General features: G+C 46.5%; 1 protein-coding gene across 1 annotated transcript in view; it reads left to right on the top strand.

The window, feature by feature from the left end:
* LOC147750925 (ankyrin repeat and FYVE domain-containing protein 1-like) overlaps nt 1-24,941 on the top strand; it is a 176,911-nt gene that overhangs the window by 111,379 nt on the left and 40,591 nt on the right. The window contains exon 4 of the mRNA XM_086931741.1: nt 18,101-18,205. Within this exon, the coding sequence (XP_086787867.1) occupies nt 18,101-18,205 (105 nt within the window). The remainder of the gene's footprint in view (nt 1-18,100; nt 18,206-24,941) is intronic.

Raw genomic sequence — 24,941 nt, 5'->3', positions numbered from 1 at the left:
CCTATTAACGTTAACACTTGTAAGCATGGATTTAATACGAGGCCTTGAGGGACAGAAGATATGTATGGTGCCATAGTTGCAATTAGGAAAATTTGCAGAGCAATAACTAGAAAAATGGGTAACTATGATGCCAGGACATTTATATGGGGGATTAATCATGTTGCACGGTGAGCAAATAACACTTATGTTTTGCGAACATCACAGGTGATTGTATCCGCAGTTCTAGATACCCACCACATTTGTACCAATGGATTCAGTAAAAATAATTAAATCCTCTCATAAACCACCTATTCATTGAATTTTGCAGTACGAATTACAGATTGATTAACAAACTTTAGTACTGCAACAGTACATGCTAAGCAGTCTCTCGTGTGGTTAGACCAAACATCATCTTGCTTGAGTTTCTTTTTTATTGGTGCGTATCACCATTTAACCACTATCCTAGAGGCTGAAGTTCTTTGTTCTATCCACATAAGTTGATTGTTTTATGAGCAGTTTTGAATAATTTAGTTTTTTTTCATAATTTGTTTGTTGATTATATTGATGTTTAATACGTGTCTTCCCCTGAAGATGAGCAAATAAGTTTGCTATCCATTCAGATACTTAATTTACATTTGTATGACTGAGGTAAACGATTAAATTCAAGGAGACAAAGTTAAAAATATTTGAAGGTTCTCTTTAATGCAACCCTTTTGAAATTGCCTGAAAGAGTTACTTAAAATCAAATCAAACCTGTTGGTCCTACTATGAGTACCTCATACTGTGGATAAATCATGTGTGTCATTCTGAAAAATGTGTTGGCCTTCTGGTCGGGTCGGCATGTGGGTAGCACCGCTTGCTGTGATCAGTCTTCAAACAATATTCAGAATTGTACAAGGAGTAACTCAATTTTATCACATATTAGCCTTTTAAATTGCATTGATGGGCCACCTTGAGTAAAAGTGGGATATCAGGGCAGTCACCGAGGGGATTTTCCCTGTGTCATGGAAAACTGCAGTTGTTAAGCCTCTTTTAAAAAAGGCTTCTTTGAACTGTGAAATCTTAAAAAACTTCCGACCTATATCACTACTCCCAGCCCCGGCCAAGATACTTGAGGCACACCTTAATCGCCAGCTGACCGCCTACCTGGAGAGAGGGTACCTGCTGGATATTTCCCAACATGGTTTTTGCGCCGCCCACAGCACCGAGTCTGCCCTCACTGTCGTGGTCAATAACATCCGATCTGAGGTTGACCGAGGACAGACTGCTCTATTGGTGTTGTTGGATCTTACAGCAGTGTTCGATACCCTATCCCCCTCAGTCCTGGTTACAGGTTGAAGGGGATAGGGGTGGGAGGAAGTGCCCTTGACCTTCTATCATTCTTCCTTCACCAGAGACAACAGAGAGTAAAGCTGGGTAACTTTCTGTCCCCCTCCCAGGTCGTGCAATGTGGGGTTCCGCAGGGCTCTTCCTTGAGCCCGCTTTTATTTAACATCTATGTAACCCCACTTGCCAAAGTAGTACGATCTTTTGGGGACCAGGTATTGTCATACGCCGATGATACCCAGATCATCGTTTCCACTACACAGTCGACAAAGGATGCTGCTCTCAAATTTCGAACATGCATGGAGGCAGTCTCCCAATGGATGGTAAGAAATTATCTAAAACTAAATGGGGAAAAGACGGAGGTCCTAGTCTTTGGAGGAAACCAGGGTATATGGACTGGGGACTGGTGGCCTTCCTCCTTGGGAGACTGCCCCCACCCGAGCAATTCGGCCAGGAATTTGGGCGTTCTAATAGATCCGGCCCTCTCCTTTGACCCCCAGGTCAACAGAACATTATCCACCTGCTTTACCATTATTCGGACTCTAAAAAAGATTGCCCCTTATCTATCGCCAGATGCCCGCAAACAGTCAGTAGTCGCCTTGGTCTCATCCAGGCTTGACTATTGCAACGCTCTTTACGGTGGCATTAATAAGAAATCTCTCCATCGCCTCCAGATGGTTCAAAATGCTGCAGCCAGGATGGTCCTTAACCTTCCGAGGCACTCATCTGCAACTCAGGCCAGGAAAGATCTCCACTGGTTACCAATACAGGCCAGGATCTCTTTCAAGCTTATCTGCCTGGCTCGCAGGGCAGTGTTTGGATCTGGTCCCGAAGGTATTAGGACCCTTGTCAGCCCCTACACCCCCAACAGAACCCTCCGCTCGGCCTCTAGAAATCAACTTTCTGTGCCCAGATTCAAAAAGGCGAAGTGGGGAGGAAGAGCCTTTTCTTCCTTGGCCCCTAAACTATGGAACTCTCTCCCCCCCGAACTTTCCAGTCAACCCTCATTGGAGATCTTTCGCAAACTCTTAAAGACCTGGCTCTTCTCTCAGGCCTATAAATCCTGAACGATCTTCCTTTTCTGACTCTCCATGTTTTCTGTTTGCTGCGCCTTGATGCCTCCGGGCTAAGTTTGCGCAATACAAGACCCCATTCATTCATTCTTTCAATGCAATTTAAAAGGCTAAAGTAGATTGATTCTCAAATTGGGTCAATGGCTTTATCTGCAGACTAAAATGCTACGGTGGAGATGATGAAGAATGGCAATTGATTCCAGAGTCAGCGTCAATTTGGTCAGTCAAGTTTGGAGGCTATAAATCCAGAAAGCCTCCGGAAATAAAATGCTAAGGGCAATGCTCAGCTTCGTGGAAGGCAAAGACTGGTTTCCACAATACATAAGGCACTGTTAGAAGCAGATAACAGATAAAAGCTGGCCAACATGTAGTGCCATCAGATTTATTAAATTCTGTTACATCATTTCTACAGTGCTTTTATTTGTCTCCCTCTTGCCCAAAGCACTTTGCAGGCCACATGTCAGTGGTTCTGATTCTAAGATGCAAGAAGGAGAGAAGTGTGTTGGTAGTTTAGCATTCACGTAATGCATGATTCCCAGAGTACTCTAAACTTGCTGCAGAGTGCTCCACCCTTGCTGCAGCAGTTTGAGTGCACCCTGAGTATGTGGAAGAAAGAAAATGAGTAGTAGGATAGGCTTGGAAGTAGCATAAACAAACCAATTGGGTTGTAGTCTTCAATTATGGGAAGAGCCAGGACACATGACTCTTCTTGAATTGCAAATGGTTTTCTTAGACATTTTGTTCCATAATTTGCACGTCTGTACTGAGAAGTGGCTGCCTCCCATGGAGGTTTATTGAAATGTAGGAATTTATTCTGAGATATGTTTTTGATTGTGTAGTCTGAATTTCAATTGTAATAAACCAGGCCCAAGCACCGGATCGCCCAATGTACAATGCAGAGGATTTTGAGAGATATTATTTTGACCACTTGCTGCCATTTTAGTACTTTCAGGGCAGGGGTTATATGATCCCATTTGTATAGGATGAGGATTTGTTTAGCTGAAGTGTTCTGATTATTTTGTAATCTGACAATTGAATTTTTGGTCAATACAGTAGAGTCCATTTGTATGATCGAGTCTTGATATAACTATAGTTGCCTGTATCCTAAGTGAAAGTGTCTGGTAGTGGTCTACATGTCATAGAATTCTTATTGTGTAGAACAAGTCACTTTGTTGGCCTGGGATTGAAGAGAGAGGGTGCACAATATAATCACTCTAATGTTTTTCACTTTCATCAAAATGAAAGAAGGCTGCTCTATTTACTGGCACAACTCCTGGTGCCAAAAGGATTTAAGGTTGTAGTTTGGTCAAAATTCACTGGTTCAGTATATTTTCAAAAATGGGTTTTGAGAGTATTCTCTAGTATCCCTTGTTTCACAGGTAATAGGTTTTCCTCAGTTTTAAGATTGGACCTTGGATTGCTCAGTGTTTAATGTGGTCTGGTTGCCAGCAGCGTAATCATAACAAGCGCAGTTTAATGTCTTCGCTAGTTGAAGAAGATTTGGTAAACATTTAATGAAGGTGTGAAAGTAAAGACCTTGAGGGACACCTACTAAACCGGAGTAAAACGAGGGATTGAATCAAGGCACAGAGACATTTTGTTGCCTTTCCTTGAGGATTGGTTTTATTCAGGTACTTAGTGTGGCATTAACCTTTGAGCTGGTGGTCACATCTGTAAAACCACAGTTTAGGACAGTCATATTTTTTTTGTGTGTAATGGTATTGGACTCGCAATATACTCAGCTGACCTCAGGGGCCATTGATAATAATCTTCTCACACACCAGTCATAGAAATTGCAGCCAAAGTATGGCAACGCCACCAGGCCTCAAAACATGTTTAGAGCTCAACATGCATAGAATATTGCACAAAAAAACAGTTTCAACTGCTGACTGGTTGATCTAACATTAAAGTACAAATTTAAGATAGACAAGTCCTGTGCATCGCAAACTATTGCAGATTGCCTCTTACTGCAGCTTAAGTATTAATTCCAGATAGTAAATCATTGCAAAGAAATTGAGGGGAAAGAATGGGCACTCACACTCCCCTCCCCCTTCCCTCTCCCTAGTTAACTAAAAGTTGGAGTAATCTGTAATTTCTAAAACTTCCCCTAGGCTTTCAAAGGTCAGCATGCGCCAACAAGTATCTTTCAAGGCACACTTGCCAGGTCATTTGTCTATGCTGCAAATATTCAACCAAAGAAGCAATCAAAAGTGAGCCAAAGCTATAGTGAAAAGGAAAACACTTTCAGTTTGCTACCTGTCTCTCAGACATGTTTTCTGAACAAGTCACACTAATGCACATGAGCAGATTACAACATGGCTGCATAGAAAGAAGTTATTTATTGAGCCATAAAAGGAACTAAAACAAATTCCTCACATAAACTTAAATTACCAATACAAACCCAGCCCTGCCAGGTATGACAGAAACCACTTTCTTTCACTAGAGCAACAGCTTTCACTCCGAAAGTCTTGTGTTAGAAATAATGATCTTTTGTGTGGTATTCCCCCAGATTTTTGCCATCTGTTGCCTAACCCGTTTTTGTTGGCCACAGGACTCTGTGCACTTTATGTCTGCTACCCAGTGGTAAATTGCTTGTGCCCTCCCTTTCAAACTTGCTAGAGTTGGCATACCCCTGATTGGCATATTCAATTTGCCTGTAAGTCTCCCAGGGCTTACAAATTAAATGTTACTAGTGGACTGTAGCGCTCATTGTGCCTCCCACTAAATTAGCACTCTAAAACATGTCTTCAGACTGGCCACTGAAGCCTGCATGTACAGTTTAAAATGCCATTTCGACCAGGAAAAATAAACCTTTTGCCAGGCCTTAACCTTCCTTCTTAAAACTTATAAATCACCCCTAAAGTAGTCCTTAAACTGCCATAGGGCAGGGTGCCCTGGACATGTATATTTAATGCTTTACATGTCCTGCCAGTAAAAACCTCCAAATGTGTTTTCTGCCAATGACTGATGAACCTTACCCCCAGGCCTTCCTCCTTTTTTGTCTCTCTGGTCTGGCTTGCTCAAAACTCAGTGGGATGGGAGGAACTGACGAGAACTGGTTTAGGAGCTGGACAAAGGGCAACCCTCCACCAACAGGCTGGCGCTTGGCATAAATATGGGCCTGCAGCCCTTTCCTCAGAACACTCTTGGACCTGTGAAGATTCAGGAGGACAGCTCTGCTCTCTGGCGGGAGACTAGACCTGCTTGCCTTGAACCCAGTACCTCATAAGTGACTCCAAGGGTAAGTTGCCTGCCATCCTGTTAGCGCGACACAGACTCAAAAAGTTTCCAGAGGTCTCTCTGCATACAGCTGATAATTTTCAACTAGACCTCACTTTGACCCTGCTGCTGATATCTGCTGCAGTGAATCCTAACCCCCAGGTCCTAGACTCCTGACTGGGCTTAGTATACACATCTCTTTTACCCAAACTGCAGGAAGTGGGACTTTCGGCATGGAGTCAGGGTTTGCCATTGCAACGTAGACGTCAAATTACTGGCATGCCTTAACTTACCGACTTGCTGCTAAAGGAGAACAGAGTTCCAGAAAAGTTTCTAAAACCCGAATGTAGAGAGCTCCTTTGGGATCAATGCCAAGCAGCATTCAATCGCTGTTGAGGACTTCCTAGGCGCAGACTTCGGACCGCGCCTGCTCAGGGTTTTCCCACATTTTTCGATGACCGGGACCCTACTCTTCAGAAACCCGCCATCATCGAGCCTTGCTTCACATCCAGCATGCAGCTTGCCTTGCTGACGACTCATCTTCCTGGCACCGCAACCAAGCTGACCGGTCTACTGATCCTGGGCTTCCACGGACTCGAAAAGGCTCAGCAACACAGGTGGTGGTTCTTCACATCCCTCGAGGACTGCCCTGTCCTCTCACCAAGTTTGAGGCCAGTATCCCTTGTTGGAGTCGCAGGAACCGAACCCCTGTGCATCGCATTGACTTGCAGTTGCAAAGAATTGTTGGTTTCCTTCCACCAAGATCTTCGGGCTCCAAGCATCTCCAGTGACCAAGATCTTCACTGCATCACTTGCACTGTGAGACAGCATCTTTGGTGAGCTGCTTGAGGTCCTCTTGCGACTCCAGTGCCTCTGACCTGTGGTTCCTCTTTAGGGTCATCTTTGAATTCTTTGGTCTCCCCTGATTTTCGCGGACCTGCCCTGACTCCTCTGCTTGTGGTGAGTCACCTGGGCCTTGCTGATCTCGACACTGCACCGTCTTCGCTTTCTACGTTGTTTGCAGTTGCCAAGGCTTAACATCGACCCCTCAACTCTCGACATCCAACGTGGGACAGCTCCTGAACGGCTCCTGGTCTTCCACAGTGTCTCCTGGTCATCACAGCTGCAGCTTACCTGTTTCTATTGAAATGTATTGTGTGCATTGTCGTTATCTCTTGCTAGGAGATATCTGCTTGTTTTAGTGAGCGTCTTATAATAAATACATATTTTTTATAAATACACTGTGTGGTTCTTTTTCACTTAATCTATACACTTAATCTATACCTATAAGAATATTTACTTGTAAAACAAGCTGCTTTACATTCCTTCTGGACTAAGCCTCAAGGCTGCTCTCCACAGCTACCACTTCGAGAGCTTTCTAAGGTTGTCTAAGACCACTAAAATCACCATAAGGGTTGTCTGGATTGGTGCAAGGTGCCCACTTACATAAGTGTGCACCATATACCAAGCCAGCTTCTCACACCATTTTTCCTCCATAAAAGTCTCTTAAGTCCTAAGGTAAACTTTTCACCAGGATGAACCTTGTCCCTGTATGCAGCCCGCACCATTGCAGTCAGCCTTAACTTTTGACTTTGACCCGGTGTAGCGCTACCAGATGCCTAAGATAGGCGCTTTTTGTTTCTTTTTTTTTTTTTTTGCAAGACCTTTATTTGCAGTAACAGGAATACACAGCGGTACTCCTACAACCCTGAGGCCGGCCGCTTCATTGGAACAGATAAGCACATACAGTATACACAGCCCTTCAGCAGACAACATCATCTCCGGCGGCGTTATAAAAGGATGCCTGTCAGTCGTGTATTCTGTATCAATCAAAATCATCTGACTTCTTGCTTTTGTATTTTATGAAAACCAAAACTAAACCAAGTGACCCATTAGTTAAGAAAGCAGTCGCACCGGAAGTGTAGTGGCGGCAACAACGTTTCATCACTGGCATAGACATAAACATTCCATCATTCCAGACCCCCTGCGCACCAGGATTGGGAATCGGCTTTAACTGACAACCCCACCATCCTGCCGTGCCCTGCAGTTTGTTTCTTTTTTTAATTTACACCTTAAAACTTCATATCTTTGGTTCTACTTACTGGAATCTTGTAATTTTGGTGTCATTTTATTACTATTTGAGTATTGTATAAGTATTTTACTGATTATCTCCCAAGTTGAACCTGACTGCTTTGGGCCAAGGTACCAGAGGGTTAAGCACAGGTTTATTTAGTGACTTTAGTGGTCCACCCTTGCAAGGATTGTGATAATTATTTGAGGTGGTGTGAGAAAGTGCCCTCTTTCTGCATGGTATGCCCCCACTTTTTCCTGAATTGCAGAGGTTCTTTGACTGAGTGTGCCCTGGGCTCCTGCTAATCAGGTACCCAGCTCTTATGTTCCATCCCTAAAATTGCATTGAAACCTAAACCCAATTGGCATCCCTGGCCACAGGTAGGGCCCTGGCAAATGGTACCATAGGGAAGGCCCCTAAGGACTGAAGCACTTATTGTGCCACCCTTAGAGGCCCTGCACCTTTTCACTCACACACTGCCTTTGCAGGCTAAGTGTCTTGGTGCAGAACAAAGTGAAGAGTCGACATGGCACACATTCCTGTGTGCCATGCCTACAAACCACTGCCCTGGCATAGATCAGTCACCCCTCTTTCTGGGTCTGCTATGCCAGTGATGAGGATACAGGTGCTTGAGCCCTGTACTCCTACAGTGCCCAAGTCCATTCCTGGACATTGTAAGTGCAGTGCTGCCATTAAGAGTATATAGTGCTGTGAGTTTGTCATCACGAACTCCACAGCACCATAATGGCTACAGTGAAAACTGGGAAGTTTGGTATCAAACTTCTCAGCACATTAAACCCACGCTGATGCCAGTGTGGGGTTTCATGTAAAATGCACTACAGAGGGCATCTTAGAGATGCCCCCTGAAACTCGACCAACATCTAGTGTCCCGACTGAGTGACTGCTTAGGCTGCCACCAAGAGACATGTTTTTGGACCCCTGGGTGGAGAGCCTGCTGCTCTCGGGGGCCTGAAACAATGCACATCCTGGGACAAGGTGCCAAGCCTCCTCCCCCGGGATGGGCAGCGTTCACGAAGGGGAGCCTCCCCAGACCATTTGCTGCTTTCAGCAACTGGTCCCCACTGGTTCTACCCATCACTTTGGGTGGAAGAACCGACGGTAAAAACAAGTGGGGGGAAGAGGTGTGCCCACCTCTGCCAACACCACTCCTCATGCGGGGGAGGCGAGGTGAAGCTTAACTCAGAGTCCCCACCATATTGAGGATGGGGGACCCAACCAACCAGGGACAGGCTCCTGCCCCCTCCCACTGGAGGATGGCACGATAGGGGTGTACCCAACCCAGGGAAGGGACCCATTGGTCCCTGCCCTTTACCTACCTGCAACACCCCCTAAATCTAGTATTTAGGGGGCACCCTGAAACTTGCTTCCTCAGATCCAGAAACGAGAAGAAGAAAAGAAGAAGGACCGAACACCTGTGCAGCCAGCTAACAAGAGGAAGACGCCCATTGACTTGGCCCCAGCCCTACAGGCTTGTCTCCCCTCAAACCTGCTCCTGCGAAATCCCGGTGTGTCCTGCAGCCAGCAACCTCAAAAACCCCAGAGGACCTGGCTGCCTTCACTTCCAAAGACTGTTTCTCCCTTGAACACCGGATTTGTTCAACTGCAACCTCTGGCATCAGCCGGAGACCGCAAATGCAGCCAGGCTGCACACGCAAACCCGGCCCGAGCTCAAGTGGAAAAACACCACGAGGAGGTCACCCCGGCGATCCTGACCCGAGATCCGGCTATCCCTGACCTGCCTCTAGCTGATGCCTGCAGCCTAAATCTAGAAGGCCCCCCTAACCGCGACCCAGAGCTGGTAAGAAGACCCGACCGCAAAAGTCACCCCTGCACCCGACGCCCCACTGCCTTGTGTGCCCAAACCGACGGTGCCTGGCCAACCCCTAACTTCTCAACTTACCTCTTGAACTGGTGGTCGCACCCAGAAGTCCTTCGCCCCCCTGTCTGCAGTGCTTTTGCAAACCGGAGGTTCTCCATTGAAAACGGGGCACGCTACCTGAAATGAAATGAAATGAAATGAAATGAAAGCAAATTTATAACGCGCAGACTAAGCCCCATGGGCATCAAGGCGCCTAAATCAAAATTATTTACGTGTCCCGAGAGCTGATTACTGGTAAGCTTTCTTGAAACACCATGTTTTCAGGGCCTTTTTAAAGAGGGGCAGTGAGGATAAGGACTTAAGTTCCAATGGAAATGCATTCCAAAGACGCGGGGCAACTGTAGAGAAGGCTCTTCCTCCCCATCTGGTCTTCTTAGTCCGAGGGATCACCAAAAGATTCTGTTGTGATGAGCGTAAACATCTGCTGGGGACATAGCTGTAGAGAAGTGATCCCAGCCCCACAGATGTTCCAGCTTTCAGAGCCCTATGCACTAAACAGATGATTTTAAAGGAGATACGGTGCTCTATAGGAAGCCAGTGTAGGCTCTTTCTGGCTAGTGTTGCAGAGGAGGAGCGGGGAATATCTAGGACAAATCTTGCTGCCGCATTCTGTACTATTTGGAGACGCTGGATTAGTCCCTTATTGATCTCTGCATACAGTGAGTTGCAGTAGTCCAATCTTGAACCAACCAACGCAACCACTGTCTGTTTCCTAGCTTGCGGGGAGAGGTAGTGCACTATTCGTCGGAGAATTTTGATGAGTCCCCAGCAAGTAGCCACCGTTCTATTGACCTGAAGGGTCATTGCCAGCGAGGTATCGAAGATGACCCCTAAGTTCCTAGCTGAATGAGAGGGGACCGGGCAGGTTCCCAGGGATTGCGGCCACCATTCGTTTGACCACACATCCTGGTCCCTTCCGAAGATCAGCACCTCGGTCCTGTCGCCATTCAGCCTCAGGGAGTTGACTATCATCCAGTCAGAGACTGATTGCATACAACTCCTGAAGCTAGACGCAGAGGTGCTGACCGGTTGGGCCAGTGACACCATGATCTGAGTGTCATCTGCGTATGACACTACATCCATTCCCTGCGCTTTTACTAATCTCGCTAAAGGGGCCACGTAAATGTTGAATAGGGTCAGGCTTAAAGCCGACCCTTGTGGTACCCGACATTGCAGAGATGTAGCAGGGGAGAGATAATCTCCCAGTTTGATCCTCTGTTCTCTAAGGTCTAAAACAGAGGACAGAAGACTCAGAGCTGGCCCCTCCACTCCTATTTCCCTTAAACAAGATGTTAGAATCGAGGGAGATAGGGTGTCGAATGCTGCGGTCAGATCGAGTAAGACCTGCAGCGTTGTCTGTCCCTGATCCACTTTCATTCTGATGTTATTTGTCACCATAGTGAGTGCAGACTCCGTTCTATGGAGTTTCCTGAACCCATGCTGGGTTTGATCTAGAAACCCAGAGGAGTCCAGGAAGGCAGACAAGTGCAGATTCAGGTGGGTCTCAAGCATTTTAGCGGGGGCAGGAAGTAAAGATATGGGTCTAACATTTTTTAAGATTGTGGGGTTAAGGGAGGGTTTTTTAAGTAGCGGCCTGACAATCGCTTTCTTCCAGACTGAAGGAAAAACCCAGTGTGACAGGGCACTGTTCATTACTTCCAATAGAGGAGGAAGTAGTGTGTCCCTACAGTCCTTCATCACTTTGAGAGGACATGGGTCCAGGGGGGAGGAAGATTTGGTCCTATTCAACAATGAATTAAGATTGTCGAGTGTAATCAGTGGGAAATTAGAGAGAGTCTTGGTGGGATCTTTAGGCCAGGCTTCTAAGTTTGTGAGATCCTGGATAGTATGGTTCCCAAGGGATTTTTTCTGCGTTTCTAGATTAGCAGCAATCTCATCGATTTTGGTATAGAAAAAAGTTGAGATCTTGTCACAGAGCTCCTGAGATCCCTTCACTGGGTCTGGAACTTGTAGTGAACAGAGGGAATCCACTACCTTGAACAACTCCTTCGATGAAGTGAGAGAAGTTGTGAGGTCAGAGAAGTATTCTTGTTTTGTCTTAATGACCGAGGCCTTATATTCCCCTAACATTCGCTTGTGAGTCTCTCTGTTCATAGTGTCCCATGGTTTCCTCCATTTTCTCTCCTGTCTCCTGCATCCCTGTCTCAACAACCTGAGAGGCTCAGTGAACCAGGGGTCGGAGGGCCTGCGCCTCGCTGAATATCGGCGTATAGCTGGAGCTAGAGCATCTATTGCCCCAGCGATGGAGTTGGAAAGATTTTGTGCTGCCTATCCTGGGTCTGATGGCAGGGAGACAGAACTAATGAGAGGGGCCAAGGAATCATTGGTAATGTTTTTATTGTTCCTTTTGCCCTTTCCCTGAGTCTGTTCCTTCCTAGGAGGACCTGAGTGCGGGAGGGTCAGAACTAACGGTAATGCTAGATGGTCTGTCCAGACCAGCGGTTCAGGAGTCCCCGTCTTAACTCTAGGATCGTTGGAGAAAACTCCATCAAGTGTGTGGCCTGGCCGGTGAGTTGGTCCTTTTACCAGTTGAAGGAAGCCACAGGCTTCAAGAGGATCGACCAAGGAAGAGGTATCTTTAGAAGTGGAGTCATCTAAGTGAAAGTTTAAGTCCCCTAAAATAGTGAAATGGGGCTTGCCAACATATGGCTCCAGAATTCTAAACAGGTCACTGCTAAAATTGGATCTGGGGCCTGGGGGCCTATACACAAGAAGGCCCACAAAGGATACTGATGGAGATGAGGAGATAAAGAAATGCAGGACCTGGAATGGGTCGGATGGTACCGACAAAGCATTAATACGGCAGGTAAGATGCGACTGGTAGAGAATCGCTAATCCTCCGCCCCTTCGCTTGACTCTGTCAAATCTGTGCAGAGCATAACCCTCTGGGATTGCCATTAAAAGGTCGTGTCCTGAAGTCTCCGAGGCCCAGGTTTCCGTGATGAAAACCCATGCAGGCCTTCTAGACAACACAAAATCATGGATAGCTACATTATTTTTAATTATGGATCGAGCATTGATAAGATATCCTTTCTCTGAGTGAGTACGTTTAGCCGAGGAATAGATTTTTTGAGGTGGATAATTACTCAAGGGGGAAGTATCAGGGCTCCGAGTACATGCGTTAAGTGAGGCCATGAGCAGTCAGTCAAATTGTCTTTATTCGACTTAATTAAAAGTCATACAAAGAAATTAAAAAACATTTCATACAGGAAGTTTAGGAACATTTCATACATATTAAGATATGACCATAAAATCAATCAATTACATTAAAACAGATCTAGGCCTACAAAAGTCAAAAAGGAGTAACAATGGATCTAATGGGTATGTTTTTTCATCCTAGCTGCAGCTACCAAGAAGTTCGCTATACAAAAGGTAATACGTGGGTTGATCAATGATTGTAAAAAGAGCAAGGCCGGTCTCACTTGTGTGAAGCCCGCCTCCTTCAGAACTGGTACCAGATATTTTTTCCTTGGCTCTGAATAAAACCCACAAAACATAACAAAATGCATAGTGTCTTGGAATGAAGAATGATCACAGCTGCAGGGTGAAGCTAGTTCCGGTTTTTCCCATGTTTTAAAAGTGCCTAAATAAAAATGTAACAAATTAAACCTAAACTTAGTTAAAAGAAACCTATGGAATGAGAGTGTAACAAAACCAAGATAAGGTGTTAAAGAAAATGAATTGACAAGTAAATAATGACCCCTTACTGATGGTTTCACTAACTCCCTTTCCTCACGGGATGCTCTTGCCCTCCCCATAAAGTGCTTTTTAACAAGATCAATATCTTGGACCTTGATATCTTGGGGGGAAGTAAAAAGGTCTGGTCGCCCCAAGTCTGAGAATGCCTTCAACAGATAGGCCAGCCAAGGGATCTTTTTAAAATGTTCTAGGGACAAGACGTCGGACATGATCTTATGGTTCAGTGGGAGGTCTTCATTGAGCCACGTCTTTACCCAAAAGATCAGGGGAGCCATATTCAATCCATCAGTTAGAAAATCTAAGCCCACCTCCATGTGTATAGAGTAGGTTGGTGTTGACTGCGGCAGAGAGAGGAGTGTTCGTATAAATCTATTCTCCGCTCTCTGAATTGGTTCCACATTTACATAGCCCCAGAGTGGTGAGCCATATGATGCAACAGCGACCGGTTTGCTCTTATAGATTTTTAACAACACTTCCATTGGCCTAGCACCCAACCTACCCGCAAAACCCATGAGGGCAGACGAAGATCTAATAACCGCCAACCTCTTCGCCCTCACTTGAGGACCCCAGGTTCCTCTCTGATCAAAAAGGACCCCCAAGTAGGGAAACGTAGAGACTCTAGAAACCATATCCCCTGAGCAGTAGTTCCTCTGGGGTATACCTATGGTGGCATAGGGGGTCCTCCGGTTTCCAAGCCAACATTTCCTCCAATGTGTAGGAATGTAATGACTGGGAGGAAGGATCGGGGAGCCCGATGCGCAGCCCGTCCTGCAGCTCGTCCTCAGCGCGGACGGGCTGAACTCTGGCGTAACTCCGGCGCTAATACGGCGCGTCCGCTGATCGCGTCCGCTGCGCGGAGCCATAGCCATATGTTTTTATGCAGGTGACTCACCTATCACTCCTCCCGATTCCCAGGTGTCTCAGCCCTAATATCGGCCGGACACTCAGTGGGGAGGCAGCGGTGAAATTGGTAAGTGCTAACTGAAAGTTTAAAAGCCACAAATTATAATAAAAATGAGGCCTTCGCCATAAAATCGGTGAGGCACCAAACGGCTCGCTATATCGGCGCGCTAGTGCTAGGGGGGAGAGGACCCACGGGGCAAGTGCTAGCAAGTAATAACTTCAATCAGGACAAAGAAAATACCGCCCAGCTCAAGCCTCAGGCGTTTACTGCTGTTATCTCGTGAGTGAGGCGCTCTCCCTGTTTTTATGCAGGTGACTCACCCAAGATGGCCGCCACAATCACTCCGCCCGATTCCCAGGTGTCTCAGCCCTAATATCGGCCGGACACTCAGTGGGGAGGCAGCGGTGAAATTGGTAAGTGCTAACTGAAAGTTTAAAAGCCACAAATTATAATTAAAATGATGTCTTCACCATAAAATCGGTGAGGCACCAAACGGCTCGCTATATCGGCGTGCTAGTGCTAGGGGGGAGAGGACACACGGGGCAAGTGCTAGCATGTAATAACTTCAATCAGAAACATCATTGAGGTTGAAGTAATAACTTCAACCTCGAAACAGCACCCTGCACCGGGCCGCCCCAGTGCCGCTGAGGGTGCACCTTTTGTGCTACTTTGTTTCCCCATTTGCCCTGACCTAAACCCCAGGAGCTTTGCTCCCACAAACCAGCAGCCACCAACCGGAGGCCCCCTATCCCTCTTTGGATAACATTGGACCTCAACACTCTGCACCCAGCCGCCCTAGTGCCGCTGAGGGTGAAACAAGAGTGCATCACTGACCCTGGGGGGCCCCTGAGTCTAACCCCAGAACCTTAACTCCCACAGTTGATAACTTACCTGTGAACTGATAACCTGTTTTTCCTCCATAGGATAACATTGACAATTTTCTTCCAAAACGTTTCAAAGTGTGGAGTTTTGAAATCTAAACATATTCTGTAAAAATTACACAAATAACCAAAACATATTTACTTACCTGTTTGCAGGAAATGTCCCAGTGCTGAATCTAGGTATCTAGCACTGAGTTAGAAAAGTAACGTAAAAAGTAACTTACCTGTAATTTACTGAAAACGTCTATCCGTTTCAATGTACTGTATTTGCTAAGTATTGCAACTTACTTCATCCCCTGTAAATCAAATAAAGTACAATTCCTTTTGCATTTTCAAACTGTTCTACAATCAGCAGCTTATCACTGTAAAGTATGTCATGCTTACCTGTGCCAGGCTTACTTGGTTCTAAAAATAAAACAACAGTATATTTTTTATACAAAATCAATTGGCCTAGAGTTCAGTTCTTGAGTGTGTGAATTCATTTTCTGACTGAGTGTGTACATCAAATGTTTAACACTGTACTTTGATACTGCCTTACTGCTCGGTCACTCTACCACAAATAGAGAGTAAGGTTCTATCTAACTTTAACCTCTGCCTACCTCTGGGGTCACCTGGACTCTATGCACACTATACCTCATTTTGGTGTAGTATATATAGAGCCAGTTTCCTACAGATTTGTTCTCACCCCCCTTAACAAATACTCCAATTTCTTACACCTTGTCTGTTGTTTAGTTTATATTCTGTGTTTGCCAAGTAAAATGTACCGCTGTTCCTCTGCAGAAAAGCCCTTTGCAATGTGTGCTTGTGCAGGCCCCTAACCAGAGGTTAATGATAGGCCGGGCCACATCATACAGGGAACTGTGATGGGTATGCATGGGACTCCTTAGCATGATGGGCAGGTTATCCTGCTATGTCACACCACTGCATGTAAAGGTAGGCCTATGCTCCTGTACATGCTGTTATTCTGCTGCGTCCCACTGAATAATTGAATGCAGCGAAATGCACCCATTATTAAGGATACAAACCTAACAGTCAAAGCCACTCAACCTTAAGAAAAGGCAACACTTTTGCAACCATTTCCAGGTATCCATGAACTGTTTATGTTCTTTGTTAACATTTGGTGTAGTCACAAATCCTACTTAGTACTGTGGCGATGTGTCCTTATGACCACTCCACCACCTTGTGGTTTTGTTAGAGTTGTGCTCTTGGTCTAGTATTGTAAACAATTTTATAAATTATGACTCATCCCACACGTCAAGTATGACAAGCAGCAGTGCATTCTGGAGTGCACTCAGAGTGCCACTGTGAATGTAACCTCCAGCTCTAGTAGTCATTCTGTAGACCATTCCCTTAATCCTGGTCTGCCTGGCAAGACTACACGTACAATATTTTAGGGGTATCACTTAAATGTTACAAAGATGCCACATCAATGGAATGAAACGTTAAACTTATTATATGATATGGAGCAATCTGATGCCAAAGAATAGGAGACCCAATGTGGAGAGATGGCTGTTTTCTTAATTCTGCTGGCTAGACATCTACATTACTCCCCCCGGTTCAATTAACATTGGCCCTGCACATTGACTAGCCACTTATGCTGACCTTGGCACTTTGTCGTAAGCTTGAGAAATTGATATGCAGGAATGTGAATTACTGTCTGAGGCAGGAAGGTTGTGATACTGAGGTCAGCCAATTCATTTCAGAAACGTTCCTGTTGAGCTTACCGACCCCTAAAGCAACAAATGGTGTTGTTCTTAATGGTCCTAATTGAACATGTCACAACACTGCCAGCTGCTCAGGGCAGAAATGCGGCATACCATGTTACAGTCTGGAAAGATAGATATTCCGAAGTCTAAGGCCCAAGATGCTCATTCATGCAACTTTCAATAAGATGGTTGCCTTGCTACTCCATCTACTATGAGCTGCTACCCTGTGCCCAAAGGGACCTACCTACGCCACTTGCTTGATAGATGTGTCCCAGTGTACAGAAGAAAGTGCATTATGAACTTATAGTAACACATTCTTGCCCCACCATCTTTCTTCTTCACGGACACCATAAGATCTCAGGGATGAGCAAGAGATAGACACTTTTGAAGGACAATGAATGATACTCTGGCATTCTTACAATCTCTCTAAAGTGGTTTCCACAGCCCCATGATGTATCTGGTTTACATTTGCAATGGGGTAACCTCTTATGCACCTGTGCAACTTTTGCTGGGCTCCTATTCGTAAATGTGTCCCAAAGAATTTCTAATCACCCTGTGCAGTTCTCCTGTAAGACATGATCAAAATGCACAAATTGTATTAAATGGCCTCTTTGGAATTGAGTCAGTCGCATACGTTGTCACTATGCATTTATCAAGTGTAGGCCTATGTTGGGAGCAGAGGATCCAATCACTCTGTGCAGGTCTATTGGTAGACAGACTGATGATATTGGGTTTAGCCCCAAACTCTCCCTTGAGAATGGTACAAGGAGGTCTCCTTGCCTAGAAAGTAGACATTTCTTCACTCATTAGATATACAGCTTTTTAGTCTAGACTGCTGTTATTTGAGTTTGCTTTTGCATGCCCACTCTTACTCTATACTGGATTTCTGGGGATCTGGGTTAAACACTACTATGTCTATACTATATATATATAAAGTATTTCCAGACACACAGCTAGTCCACCGCATGGCTAGAGCCGAGGTTACTCTTAACCACTTCAAGTGGCCGTTTGGTGAATGTGGGCCCTTTGAATTGGAAGTGGCTCGAATTGAACCGGTTCATTTTCCAACTTTGTGTCTGGCACCTTCCACACAATTACATTGGCATAGAAAAGCCATTAGGAGTAAGGATCAGTGGATGTATACATGGTACCATGGGGTCCTTAAGAACATTGCTTAGAATATTTGTATTCACTGATGTTTGGGTCCATACTTCATGCATGACTGACATCCAAATGCCTGCTGTGGCAAACAATTATTTTGCTTTTTGTTTTAGCATGTTTGTCATGTTCATGCTATGCTGTTTGTATGCTTCCTCCATAGAGTGGTCTCACTCCTCTACACTTTGCAGCCTATGGAGGAAGTAGGGTGGTTCTGCAGGAGCTATTGGAACGAAGACCAGACTGCATCAACTTGTTGAGCTACAAGGTGAGATAATCTGTATCCAAAACAAGGGTTACCCTCTCACACGGAACCAGGGTATGTATCATATAACAGAAGACAGTGGTTCCTGTGGCCTATGTGTATAAAACTAATAACAGGAACGCTCAAGCCTGGGTGAGGAAAAAGAAAAAAACTCACAGCCGGGCCCAGCTGGGCACGGTTAGTGAGAAAGGAAGAATAGGATAATGGGTAAAATGAAATATTTTACCCAAACTCCTTTAAAAAGACTGTAATAGTCTCAAAGAAACTCACCCCACGGTGAGGTGGAGGTGAGAGTAGACAGTCCTATACGATAAGGGGTAGCGGTTTTCTTTTTCCTCACCCAGTCTTGAGCCACAAAACTTTCCTGGTGTCTTTCACTGATCACATTGGTAGTTCATTGGCACTGTTGTAATTTCTGGTGTTCCATATTACAAGGTACTGATGAGACCCCCTATTGTCCTTTGGGTTAAAATGTCTTCGACACAAATTACAAATAAACTACCCTCTCAGCCTTTTACTAGAGTATTGATGTTTCATTTAATATTTGGTATTGTGGTCGTTTGATATATACAGAAACCTTTCGTACAGCTCACTAGTACTCCCCCTCCTTTTTAAGGTTCTGCTTCACCTGGGACACCGAGCACCTTTTGTTTCACATTTTCTATTATTAACACCATCATATTAGTAAAAGTTTTTTTGACAATTCGACTAAGTGTATGGTTCTGATTCTTTTTCTGACATTCATTTCCCACTCAAGTACATGCCATTGAGCATTCCAGTTATTAGTATTATACGTATAGGCCACAGGAGTCACTGTCTTCTGCTATAAAAGGTGAGATAAAGCGTTGTTGTTCATAGACTAATAACAAAGATGTTAATAAGCGAGAAGTGGAACAAAAGGCTGTTTTCAGGGGAATGGCTTTATGAAGGGGAGTATCCTAACCCATGATGATGTCAAGAGGAAGATATGAAAATTAGTGAGATCGGTGCAAGGCCAGGCGGAGGAGGGAGGATGGCAGAGTAGACAGTAGTGGTTCAAATGAGACTGACTCGAAGATACCTCAGAACCCAGAGGCAGTAGTGAGACTGGAAGTGGGGCTTTAAATGATGGTTTGATGAATTAGAGATTACTCCGCCCTATCTCCTTACTCCCCTACCTGAGCAAGGTCCTAGAGGTTCACGTCACCTCTGTCCTGAGCCCTTTCATCGAGCACTCGCAGTACCTCGACCCCCAACAGGCCGGTTTTAGACCCGCCCATTCCACCGAGTCGGTCATTCTCTCGGTGATGGAGGAGCTGCGGAGAGGAGCGGACTTTAACATCAGTCAGGCTCTGGTGCTCCTGGATTTATCGGCGGCCTTTGACACGGTCGACCAGGATATTTTGGTTGGCCGTGTCGGGGAGGCCGGCATCCAGGGGACAGCCCTCAACTGGGTCCGCTCATTTTTGAGCAATCGACACCAGGCCGTCCGCCTCTCTCAATTTACCATGGACCAGGTTGGGCTATCATGTGGCGTCCCTCAGGGCTCTTCCCTCTCCCCCTCCTCTTTAACCTTTACCTTACCCCTCTGATTCGGTCCCTGCGAGGAAACCATGTCACTGCTTTCAATTATGCAGATGACATCCAGCTTATTTTTAACATCGACCCCTCGGACCAATCAGGTGATAATTTTCAGTCGACTCTGCGCCACATCAGCGACTGGATGGGAGAAAACCACCTGAAACTGAACCCCGATAAGACCGAGCTGGTTCTTATCGGGGGGGGGGCTCCAATCCATGGAATTCCAATTTCTGGCCCTCTGACCTCGGCAGTCCCCCTTGCCCTGTCGACTCTGTCAAAAGCCTCGGAGTGATTATTTCTAAAGATCTGTCAATGAAGGCGCAAATTAATTCTGTGGTGTCTTCCAGTTTTTTCCATCTTCGAACTATTCGGAAGATCGCCCGCTTTCTCACGACCGAGGCACTTACCCTGGCCCTCCTGGCCCTGGTCATGTCCGAGGTCGACTACGCAAACTCCCTATATGTCGGGATCCCGGCCTACCAACTGAACCGGCTCCAGAGGGTCCAGAACCAGGCGGCCCAACTGATCTTTCACCAGCCCAGACATCAGCACGTCCGTCCCTTGCTAAAATCCTTACACTGGCTTCCAGTGGCCGAGCGCTGTTATTTCAATAACGGTGATGGATCAAGCCCTGATCTTTGGACTGGGTAAGAGTGGTCTGCTCAATTCAGACACTCTGTTCATCACCACCCCCTTTTGTAAATCGATTTTGGCCACTATAGGTGTGGCAGGGTATACTCAGACATGAGTCCCTTTCTCACTGCTCCATCAGGATTCAAGCAAGCCGGGCCGAAGAGGCTGAAATGCCAGAAACTGGTCCCCGGTAGCTTGTCTCCTTTCTGGTAAAGAATTGGCTTGGTAGTTTAGTCTGCCCTGTTCCCATGATGCACTGGGCCAGGGACAGACTGATTTGCATATAGCCAGGTTCTGAGCTGGGATGGGGCAGTGAGATAAATAACGGTGATGGATCAAGCCCTGATCTTTGGACTGGGTAAGAGTGGTCTGCTCAATTCAGACACTCTGTTCATCACCACCCCCTTTTGTAAATCGATTTTGGCCACTATAGGTGTGGCAGGGTATACTCAGACATGAGTCCCTTTCTCACTGCTCCATCAGGATTCAAGCAAGCCGGGCCGAAGAGGCTGAAATGCCAGAAACCGGTCCCCGGTAGCTTGTCTCCTTTCTGGTAAAGAATTGGCTTGGTAGTTTAGTCTGCCCTGTTCCCATGATGCACTGGGCCAGGGACAGACTGATTTGCATATAGCCAGGTTCTGAGCTGGGATGGGGCAGTGAGATAAATAACGGTGATGGATCAAGCCCTGATCTTTGGACTGGGTAAGAGTGGTCTGCTCAATTCAGACACTCTGTTCATCACCACCCCCTTTTGTAAATCGATTTTGGCCACTATAGGTGTGGCAGGGTATACTCAGACATGAGTCCCTTTCTCACTGCTCCATCAGGATTCAAGCAAGCCGGGCCGAAGAGGCTGAAATGCCAGAAACCGGTCCCCGGTAGCTTGTCTCCTTTCTGGTAAAGAATTGGCTTGGTAGTTTAGTCTGCCCTGTTCCCATGATGCACTGGGCCAGGGACAGACTGATTTGCATATAGCCAGGTTCTGAGCTGGGATGGGGCAGTGAGATAAATAACGGTGATGGATCAAGCCCTGATCTTTGGACTGGGTAAGAGTGGTCTGCTCAATTCAGACACTCTGTTCATCACCACCCCCTTTTGTAAATCGATTTTGGCCACTATAGGTGTGGCAGGGTATACTCAGACATGAGTCCCTTTCTCACTGCTCCATCAGGATTCAAGCAAGCCGGGCCGAAGAGGCTGAAATGCCAGAAACCGGTCCCCGGTAGCTTGTCTCCTTTCTGGTAAAGAATTGGCTTGGTAGTTTAGTCTGCCCTGTTCCCATGATGCACTGGGCCAGGGACAGACTGATTTGCATATAGCCAGGTTCTGAGCTGGGATGGGGCAGTGAGATAAATAACGGTGATGGATCAAGCCCTGATCTTTGGACTGGGTAAGAGTGGTCTGCTCAATTCAGACACTCTGTTCATCACCACCCCCTTTTGTAAATCGATTTTGGCCACTATAGGTGTGGCAGGGTATACTCAGACATGAGTCCCTTTCTCACTGCTCCATCAGGATTCAAGCAAGCCGGGCCGAAGAGGCTGAAATGCCAGAAACCGGTCCCCGGTAGCTTGTCTCCTTTCTGGTAAAGAATTGGCTTGGTAGTTTAGTCTGCCCTGTTCCCATGATGCACTGGGCCAGGGACAGACTGATTTGCATATAGCCAGGTTCTGAGCTGGGATGGGGCAGTGAGATAAATAACGGTGATGGATCAAGCCCTGATCTTTGGACTGGGTAAGAGTGGTCTGCTCAATTCAGACACTCTGTTCATCACCACCCCCTTTTGTAAATCGATTTTGGCCACTATAGGTGTGGCAGGGTATACTCAGACATGAGTCCCTTTCTCACTGCTCCATCAGGATTCAAGCAAGCCGGGCCGAAGAGGCTGAAATGCCAGAAACCGGTCCCCGGTAGCTTGTCTCCTTTCTGGTAAAGAATTGGCTTGGTAGTTTAGTCTGCCCTGTTCCCATGATGCACTGGGCCAGGGACAGACTGATTTGCATATAGCCAGGTTCTGAGCTGGGATGGGGCAGTGAGATAAATAACGGTGATGGATCAAGCCCTGATCTTTGGACTGGGTAAGAGTGGTCTGCTCAATTCAGACACTCTGTTCATCACCACCCCCTTTTGTAAATCGATTTTGGCCACTATAGGTGTGGCAGGGTATACTCAGACATGAGTCCCTTTCTCACTGCTCCATCAGGATTCAAGCAAGCCGGGCCGAAGAGGCTGAAATGCCAGAAACCGGTCCCCGGTAGCTTGTCTCCTTTCTGGTAAAGAATTGGCTTGGTAGTTTAGTCTGCCCTGTTCCCATGATGCACTGGGCCAGGGACAGACTGATTTGCATATAGCCAGGTTCTGAGCTGGGATGGGGCAGTGAGATAAATAACGGTGATGGATCAAGCCCTGATCTTTGGACTGGGTAAGAGTGGTCTGCTCAATTCAGACACTCTGTTCATCACCACCCCCTTTTGTAAATCGATTTTGGCCACTATAGGTGTGGCAGGGTATACTCAGACATGAGTCCCTTTCTCACTGCTCCATCAGGATTCAAGCAAGCCGGGCCGAAGAGGCTGAAATGCCAGAAACCGGTCCCCGGTAGCTTGTCTCCTTTCTGGTAAAGAATTGGCTTGGTAGTTTAGTCTGCCCTGTTCCCATGATGCACTGGGCCAGGGACAGACTGATTTGCATATAGCCAGGTTCTGAGCTGGGATGGGGCAGTGAGATAAATAACGGTGATGGATCAAGCCCTGATCTTTGGACTGGGTAAGAGTGGTCTGCTCAATTCAGACACTCTGTTCATCACCACCCCCTTTTGTAAATCGATTTTGGCCACTATAGGTGTGGCAGGGTATACTCAGACATGAGTCCCTTTCTCACTGCTCCATCAGGATTCAAGCAAGCCGGGCCGAAGAGGCTGAAATGCCAGAAACCGGTCCCCGGTAGCTTGTCTCCTTTCTGGTAAAGAATTGGCTTGGTAGTTTAGTCTGCCCTGTTCCCATGATGCACTGGGCCAGGGACAGACTGATTTGCATATAGCCAGGTTCTGAGCTGGGATGGGGCAGTGAGATAAATAACGGTGATGGATCAAGCCCTGATCTTTGGACTGGGTAAGAGTGGTCTGCTCAATTCAGACACTCTGTTCATCACCACCCCCTTTTGTAAATCGATTTTGGCCACTATAGGTGTGGCAGGGTATACTCAGACATGAGTCCCTTTCTCACTGCTCCATCAGGATTCAAGCAAGCCGGGCCGAAGAGGCTGAAATGCCAGAAACCGGTCCCCGGTAGCTTGTCTCCTTTCTGGTAAAGAATTGGCTTGGTAGTTTAGTCTGCGCTGTTCCCATGATGCACTGGGCCAGGGACAGACTGATTTGCATATAGCCAGGTTCTGAGCTGGGATGGGGCAGTGAGATAAATAACGGTGATGGATCAAGCCCTGATCTTTGGACTGGGTAAGAGTGGTCTGCTCAATTCAGACACTCTGTTCATCACCACCCCCTTTTGTAAATCGATTTTGGCCACTATAGGTGTGGCAGGGTATACTCAGACATGAGTCCCTTTCTCACTGCTCCATCAGGATTCAAGCAAGCCGGGCCGAAGAGGCTGAAATGCCAGAAACCGGTCCCCGGTAGCTTGTCTCCTTTCTGGTAAAGAATTGGCTTGGTAGTTTAGTCTGCCCTGTTCCCATGATGCACTGGGCCAGGGACAGACTGATTTGCATATAGCCAGGTTCTGAGCTGGGATGGGGCAGTGAGATAAATAACGGTGATGGATCAAGCCCTGATCTTTGGACTGGGTAAGAGTGGTCTGCTCAATTCAGACACTCTGTTCATCACCACCCCCTTTTGTAAATCGATTTTGGCCACTATAGGTGTGGCAGGGTATACTCAGACATGAGTCCCTTTCTCACTGCTCCATCAGGATTCAAGCAAGCCGGGCCGAAGAGGCTGAAATGCCAGAAACCGGTCCCCGGTAGCTTGTCTCCTTTCTGGTAAAGAATTGGCTTGGTAGTTTAGTCTGCCCTGTTCCCATGATGCACTGGGCCAGGGACAGACTGATTTGCATATAGCCAGGTTCTGAGCTGGGATGGGGCAGTGAGATAAATAACGGTGATGGATCAAGCCCTGATCTTTGGACTGGGTAAGAGTGGTCTGCTCAATTCAGACACTCTGTTCATCACCACCCCCTTTTGTAAATCGATTTTGGCCACTATAGGTGTGGCAGGGTATACTCAGACATGAGTCCCTTTCTCACTGCTCCATCAGGATTCAAGCAAGCCGGGCCGAAGAGGCTGAAATGCCAGAAACCGGTCCCCGGTAGCTTGTCTCCTTTCTGGTAAAGAATTGGCTTGGTAGTTTAGTCTGCCCTGTTCCCATGATGCACTGGGCCAGGGACAGACTGATTTGCATATAGCCAGGTTCTGAGCTGGGATGGGGCAGTGAGATAAATAACGGTGATGGATCAAGCCCTGATCTTTGGACTGGGTAAGAGTGGTCTGCTCAATTCAGACACTCTGTTCATCACCACCCCCTTTTGTAAATCGA

The sequence above is a fragment of the Lissotriton vulgaris genome, chromosome 1_1, assembly GCF_964263255.1.
Source record: "Lissotriton vulgaris chromosome 1_1, aLisVul1.2, whole genome shotgun sequence".
Taxonomy (NCBI): Eukaryota; Metazoa; Chordata; class Amphibia; order Caudata; family Salamandridae; genus Lissotriton; species Lissotriton vulgaris.
This window is presented reverse-complemented; position numbering and strand designations above follow the sequence as displayed.